Raw genomic sequence first — 8041 nt, 5'->3', positions numbered from 1 at the left:
TGCTAAAAGGAACATTATTTTGTGTATTTGGTGTAATGAAATGTGTTTATGCGGTTTAAGGTTCAAAAAACACATTATTTTCCACATACTGTACATTATTGTTTCTCCTCTATGCCCCGCTTTTCTGAAACGCGTTGATTTTTACAAAGCTCATCGTTCTGAAAAGCGAGGTGTGCTGTGATTGGCCAGTTATTCAGTGCGTTGTGATTGGCCGAATACCTCAAGCGTGAGCCGGAAATGTTACGCCCCTCACCATACTGTGATGATGCCCTGTCAGGCCACAGCGACGAGACAAAAACATTAAAACCCATTATAAACGAGGCATTTGTTGCATCCAGTGGGGACATAATTATTGATTATAATGACTTATACTGTCTTTTTACACGTTGCGTATCGCGCTGCGTAAGCATAAAACCATGTCTGCATTTGTGATCGGAGAAATGACAAACAACAAGCGCTACTCTACACTGCTCAAAACTCGCGTTTGAATCATCAGTGGCAAATCCTTTAAATATAAAAACGTACTTCCAGGCTGTGAGTCATGAAGCGCCTGACTGTCCTTGCAAAGTTAGAATTGCCCCACTTTATAGAAACAGACACTGGCATTGTAGGCTATTCTCTCCCAGGAAACAGTCCTCGTCCTCCATAAAATGCGCAGCACACATCTGAATATTTGGGTTGAACTGTTCCGGAACAGTGTTGTAAATACAACTTAACCACTGATTTCTAGTTGTGTCCTCTTTTGGAAGGCCAAACAAAGTAGTTTCGCTTTCATAATGAAACACACAGCGTTTTCATTAAATATTATTAAGACCAACACTTTTATTTTCATTTAGAATAACATGCACCAATAAAATATGCAAAGATAAAACCAGTAAAAAGCATATTAAAAATAGTAAATATTGCATATTCAAAGTCAACATTAAGTATTTCTATCCCATTATTTTGAAAATTCTTTGAAATTCTGTCATCATTTATTCACCCTCATGTCATGACTTTATTTATTCTGTGAAACATAAAAGGAGATATTTTGAGAAATGTCTCTTTTTTTGTTCATACAATGAAAGTAGATGGTCAGCAAAAATTAGCAAATATTACTTCCATTGTCTAGGGATGGGCGATATGGGCTTAAAAATATATTATGATAATTTCTGATATTTATTGCGATAACGATATCAATGACAATAATTTAGGGAATACTGAGAATCCATAGAGAATCTAGCATTAACAAAGTGTGTCTAACTCTTTTGTTAATTCTAAAACATTGCAAACACCAGCAGATTTAAATAAATGGCCCATTTATTTAATTCTAATGATAAAAGAAAGAAAATTGGAATAAAATAAATGTGACAAAATTGTGTCACAAAAAACTAGATTGTAAGTGGATTAAATTAAATTATACAAGTAGTATGATATGATGCCTGATGACACCTGTTAAGTGCAGCATATGGCACAGTCCCAGAATGATCGTTTCACAACATCCCTCCACAAAAATCTGAGGTCCCATAAACTTTAATGCTGTTAGTACAGAGCATTGAATAACTAGCTGACAAAGCCCTTTGCTGAAACAACAGTGGATCCAGCTTTACTTTCACTATAAACGTTGAGGGCTATTTTTCTTTACTGATGGCTGGTATCACTCTAGAGACTGCACTACATCATGTACCAGCCACGTCCTGATTACAGCCACTGTAAAGGAGGAAACTTTACCCCAGGGAATAAGAGTAGTGATCAACTTTCACAGGCCAGTGATAACAGAGAATACAACTTTAATGTACTGATGATGCAATCAAGTGGGAACTGTTTCAGGTCAGTCACAGTAAAAAGAAAACTTAGCTCAAACTGCCCAAAAAGTGTAAAAAAACAAAACAAATGTAAACTGAAATTAATGTAACAGCAGTGTCAAGATCTTTAGATAGATCTTTCTAATGCAATTTGATTTATCAAATAATAATCACAATCAAGTTATATTAGGCTTTAATAAGACTTCCTACGTTTAAAACCAAGCATTAAAACGTGTTTCCACTTCCAGTAATTGCTCCAGTAAAGTATGACTGATCCTTGTTTGGATTTTTCCTGACAATATTTCAGCAATCACATTATGTGTTTTCTATCAGCAGTTTAGAATCAGAAATACCAATGTTGGAATTGTGAATTAATCACTTTTGATACAATTCAGTTCCCCTAGTTAATAAATGGTGACATTTTGTTGATTTTGCATTGTGTTCTGCGAAATCAACAAAATGTCGCCATTTATTAACAGAAAGCACAATACCACGTAAAGTTATTGAAACGATAGTGTGATAAAGAAACATGTATGAGAAAATAAACCAAAAAGAAACAAGCGTTCTGCATTTTGTTTTGTTTTTTTCTGTTGTGTATGACTATTGGCCATTTAATGTCATTAATAATATGGTAAATGTGATATGCTAATATCACCAAAAAATGACACTGCAAATTTTTCACAAAATTCTGAAAATCAACACCACATAAATCAGTCATTTTGTCTGCAAAAACCAGAAAATGTGGTTCAATAGTGGGACTGCCAATTGATCAGAAAATTTTGCAAAAACGTTTGTGATTTAGTTTGATTCATTCGGACAGTTCACTAATGCACTGAATCGTTTGTAGTGGTTTCTCACAAAGAAATAGTAACAGGATATTTTATAAGATGCAAGATAAAGAGCACTTGATTAGATTGATAAAGACCTCAGCCAGATGAAAACGAGACTATGAGGGATAGAGTCTTAACAATGACAGGCACTGTATATATTATTCCGTGTGCAACTTGTTTACTGCAGTTTAAGACAATGTACATACTTATATCAATAACTGTAAAAAATAAAATAAAAATCTAATAATAATAATAATATAAAAGTATTAAAATATGGGGACGCTTTTTTGATGGGGGTGCCTGTGAAACTATGCCCCTATTTTAAAGCTGAAATGTGCCATTTCGGCACCTCTAGTGTGACCAAATGGAATTACAAAAATAAGGATTGTTCTCAAACAGGTTTTCAACGCACTTCCCGTCGACCTCCATAGCTGCCATTGGTTGAACAAACTGATAACCCCGCCCACAAAACAATGCCATTGGCTGAGACAATGTAGATACACTGGAGATGATCAGGTTTTTAAAAATATAGTATTGATTTTCCAACGAAATTTTCCTACAAATGACTTAATATTAAGCTGTGATAGAGGATAGTATTTAACACGGAAAATATACACACTACAGCTGGATGTGTCACTGGAAATATAAAAAGACACTTAAAAATATGAATGAAACAGAATTGCTGCATCTTGGCTTGATGCAACATACACCTGTGGCATCTGAGCTTTAGTTACACGATATGACCACACTTCCTAAACTCATGTGCCATCATACAGAACTGAATGAAACAATGTTGCAGCCAACTTTGGATTGGTTATGACGGCAGTTGTTCTTACCTTACACGGAAACGGCAGAGTAGATGCAACTTTTTCCATTGCCAAGTTCCTTATGCTCGGCGTGAGAGGGCCGCGACAAGTTGGACAACAGCTGAGCTTTTGCCGACATTGGTTACACACCAGATGCCCAGCCTGGCACTGCAAGATCGGAGGCAGCACATAGTCGAAACACACCGGGCACTCAAACAGCGCTGTCAGTTCGGCTGACTGTCCCGGTAGGGCAGCGGCTGGAAGGGATACAGCGGCCGCGGGTACCATACAAGAGCCCGCGACAGAGCCGGATACCCCCGCGGCGACTGCTGCTGCTGCGGCCGCGGCGGCAGCGGCAGCAGCAGCTGCGGCGGCGGCTGCAGCAGAGGCGGTTGTTCCTCCAGAACCTCCATGCTTACTTCCTCCTGCTTTACCAGCTCCGAGTCCTCCGGCCGCACCACCCGCAGAGGACGGACGGCTCATGGCGAGGAGAGTAGATCTCAAATGGTGTAAAGCCCAGACGAGTTCAAGCCCGAGAGCCCCACCGTACACTCCTGACTGAAGACAGACTCGGTTCCGAACAGCCTCCAGTCCCCCGCGGATACAACATGGCCGCCATAGTTTGAGAGCGAGTAACGAGTCTATTGGATGAAGGAGCTTTGATTGACACTCTCCTCAGCCAATCACAGAGCCGCTCTTGACGTTTACGTAAGAGTTGCTGGAATATGTAGTAATTACGTGATGATAACAAATTGGGTAATGCACAGTCATTCTTTGATATCTATATATCTATCTATATATCTATGAATATCTATAAAAGAAGATATTCAAAAGATAAATTAATCTTCTATTAAAATGTGCTACCAAGATATTTCTTTAAATGGAGTACTTTCACTGCATTAACAAACTCAGTCATCTAGATCGGATTCCAATCGGATAGGCTGTGCACAAAAATCGGATTTGGACTGAGAGTCTGAACAAGATGGTTTAATTAGTGTATTTTATAAATATTTTCAAAATGAATTATCACCTTTTTTGTTAGCTGTATTTAGAGAAGCTGTTCGACAAAGTTTTTTTTTTACCCAATTCACTAAGACAATGTTTGATAACTTTAATAACAAAGCCCAATAAGGAAGGATATATTATTTTTTAGAAAATTGGCGTCCAGTGCAAACATTGATAATTAATAATGATGCAAATATTTTTGCACGTATATTTGCAGAAAGATTGAAGAAATGTCTTGATGAATAGCAATCAGGATTTATGAAAGGTTGACACATTTATAATAGCCTATATAATATAAATATATAGCCTATGTAATATTACATTTTCATGAATTAAATCACTTCAATGATGATCTAACTTTAAATATAAGCTGTTTCTGATATTGATCTAGGTGTTGGGGACAGAAAACAGCCATCTGCTGGTTAGAGAAAAGCCTTTATAAATCACAGTTTTAGAAAGAAAGTGTTTTGACCATATATTCAGTAGAGCGCCACTGAGATCCATTCATTTTTCTTGATGTGGCCAACTGCTCCTATCACAACTTTTGTGATAAAGTTGTGATACTTATATACATATAAACATTATAAAATACAGTACATTAAAAATCAATGTTCTTTCAAAGGTTAGAATATTTTTTTTTGTTTTTTTGTTTTGTTTTGAAGGGTCAGTGTTTGCAAAATGCCACAGAAATTTGAAAGAAAAATGCCACATAAGATGCACCTAAAACAATACATATTGTAGATTGTAGTTGCATATTATGTATTTTAATAATAAAAATAATAATTATAAAAACTTTAGAATTTGGAAGAAATGAATGAAAAAATAATGTAAATAAAACCAACGGCAATATGCAGAAATAAACAGGAGTGCATAACAATAATATTTTTGAAAAAAAAAAAATTACATCAAGGTTTAAAATCAGAAGAGGCATAGGCTGCCCCATTTTACCTTTTCTTTTCATGTTTGTAACGCAAACTCTGGCCATACATATTAAAAGAGATACATTTTGTGGTATTAGAATTTTGGAGAAAGAGTTAAAATGTTCTCAGTTAGTGGACGACACTGCCTTTAAAAATTTTTTTAACTGAAATTTAAAAAAGCAGTGATTGCCTTAATATTTTTTCATCTGTATCTGGTTTTTGTCTAAATATTAAAAAATGTGTGTTATTCCCATTGAAAATATCTAATTATAATAACATACTTGGTATTCCAGTAAAGGAGATGGAAGATTATTTAGGTATTAAGATCTGTAAAGATCAAAAGGAGAGAAATAATTTTAATTTTACACCAGTTATTAAGAAAATTAAACAAAAATTAAATTCATGCTTAATGAGAGATCTGTCACTAAAAGGAAGAATATTATTATCCAAAACTGAAGGGTTGTCACGTTTAGTGTACACAGCTCTTGCATTAGGCGTTCCACAATCGGTCATAAAAGAGGTGGATACTTTTTTGTTCAATTTCATCTAAGAACAGACCAAATTATTTACAAAAGACAGTTTTGTACAATCCAATTGAAGATGGTGGTCTTAATGTACTTGACTTTAATACTGCCAATTGTGTATTTAAAGGGGTCATATGATGCGATTTCAATTTTTCCTTTCTCTTTGGAGTGTTACAAGCTCTTGGTGCATAAAGAAGATCTAAAGTTGCAAAGACTAAAGTCTCAAATCCAAAGAGATATTCTTTATAGACTGTTTCCTGATCCCGGTAGAGTAGACTACAATGCCGGATGTTCTGACTCAAAGACTGTAAGTAAGTTTTTTCTATTTAAAGAGTTTTTATATTTTATATTTTTTATATTTAAAGCGAGAGTTTTGAGCAGTGTAGAGTAGCGCTTGTTGTTTGTCATTTCTCCGATCACAAATGCAGACATGATTTTATGTTTACACGGCGCGATACAACGCAACGTGTAAAAAGACAGTATAATAAGTTATTATAATCCATAATTATGTCCCCACTGGATGCAACAAATGCCTCGTTTATAATGGGTTTTCATGTTTTTGAATCATCGCTCCGGTCTGACAGGGCATCACAGTATGGTAAGGGGCGTAACATTTCCGTCACACGCTTGAGGTATTCGGCCAATCATAATGCACTGGATAGCTGGCCAATCAGAGAACACCTCGCTTTTCAGACCAATGAGCTTTGTAAAAATCGACGCGTTTCAGAAAGGCGGGGCATAGAGGAGAAACAATAATGTACAGTATGTGGAAAATAATGTGTTTTTTGAACCTTAAACTGAATAAACATTTAATTACACAAATGGATAAAGAACTATACCTGAAATCTAAAGGCAAAATTTGGAATATCATCCCTGAGTAAATTTTTGATAAGTTGGGGGGTTTAGAATTTTTTTTCTTTTTTTTTTTGAGGTGTAATTTTGATGTAAACAAGGTATAAATAAATAAAGCTTCCTTCTTTTCATAAACAGGTTCTTTTTTTATGGATGCTCATTTTTAAGCATAACTTTTCTCCACATAACTCAGTGATTTGGAACAACAAATATATTATGTTTAAAAATAAGTAAAAACTTATTTTAAAGAAAGAGGTACAATAATGGTATAATCTTGGTGAGACAGTTATTCAAGAATAATGGACATCTCTTTAATTATTGTGAATTCCTTATTATTATAATATTCCTGTAACTGCTAAAGAGTTTGCAGTAGTATTTGATGCCATTCCTGGTGGCCTTATTCAGCTTTTGTCTGGCAATATCTTCTGAGTCTATCCTCTTATATACAAATCAGTTAAGTATTAATGGTGTGAAAATTATAGATAATAAATGTAATAACTTTTATATAAAAAATATGTAGAACCACATTATTGCCTAAATGCAAACCTTTTTGGAATTCATTATATAATCAGATTCAATGGCAAAGAGGTCTGGAGTTTACCTAATAAATACTGTCTCACCAATAAAGTTAAAAAAGTTACATATAAAGTCATTCATTTCATTTACCCAGTGAGACAAGTAGTCACATAATTTTTTAGAGACTTGGAGACTACACTATTGTAACTTAAAAGAAGAATCCATAAAACACTTATTTTATGAATGTGTATTAACCCAATTGTTTTGGATTTATATTGAATATCTACTATTTAAATTTACAAAATTAAAGATGTAACTCTCTGGTAAAGCAAAATTTGGTGATTAATTTAATAATCATGTATGGGAAATACCATACAAAAATGTACTAATAATAAATAAACCTAACATTACATTATTTAAAACTGAACTTAAGCATTACATTGAGGTCTTAAAAGATCTAAGAAATAAAAAAGCAAAAATGATGTATAGTATTTTTTTTTATCCTTTTCTTTTGGAAATTTCTTGTAAGCCTGTATAGTTTATTTTCTTATGTTGGTTCCTTTGATGCTATGAATGTAACTGATAATAGTTGAATACACTGTGATCCTCTATATATGTATGGTATGTCACTGTTCTTGTTATGCAATTAAAAAAGAAAAAAGTTATTACGTTAGTGACAGGGCCGCATTAAGACCGCACTGGGCCCTGGGGCTATGACTTACTGCAGGGCCCCCCCAGGCCCACCTTAAGAAAAAATGTGCCATTTGTTAAGGATTTGGTTATTTCCTTTTATACTATTTATTT

At 34.6% G+C, this 8041-nt stretch overlaps 1 protein-coding gene across 1 annotated transcript; it reads right to left on the bottom strand.

The window, feature by feature from the left end:
* Positions 1-2498: 2498 nt before the first annotated feature.
* LOC107707120 (E3 ubiquitin-protein ligase Siah2-like) lies at positions 2499-4037 on the bottom strand. The gene is made up of 2 exons (XM_016511024.1): positions 3451-4037; positions 2499-2507 (listed from the first exon to the last, which is right to left on the bottom strand). The coding sequence occupies exons 1-2, from the start codon at positions 3901-3903 to the stop codon at positions 2499-2501; spliced, it is 462 nt and encodes a 153-aa protein (XP_016366510.1). The 5' UTR covers positions 3904-4037.
* Between the last annotated feature and the right edge of the window lie 4004 nt (positions 4038-8041).

Source organism: Sinocyclocheilus rhinocerous, unplaced genomic scaffold (genome assembly GCF_001515625.1).
Source record: "Sinocyclocheilus rhinocerous isolate Xijiao unplaced genomic scaffold, SAMN03320098_v1.1 scaffold535, whole genome shotgun sequence".
Classification (NCBI taxonomy): Eukaryota; Metazoa; Chordata; class Actinopteri; order Cypriniformes; family Cyprinidae; genus Sinocyclocheilus; species Sinocyclocheilus rhinocerous.
The sequence above is the reverse complement of the archived record's forward strand: the minus strand, read 5'-3'. Positions and strand labels throughout refer to the sequence as shown.

Bases quoted from the DNA above. Each gene is read 5' to 3' on its own strand.
- LOC107707120 (XM_016511024.1), bottom strand. From the start codon at position 3,903: ATGAGCCGTCCGTCCTCTGCGGGTGGTGCGGCCGGAGGACTCGGAGCT.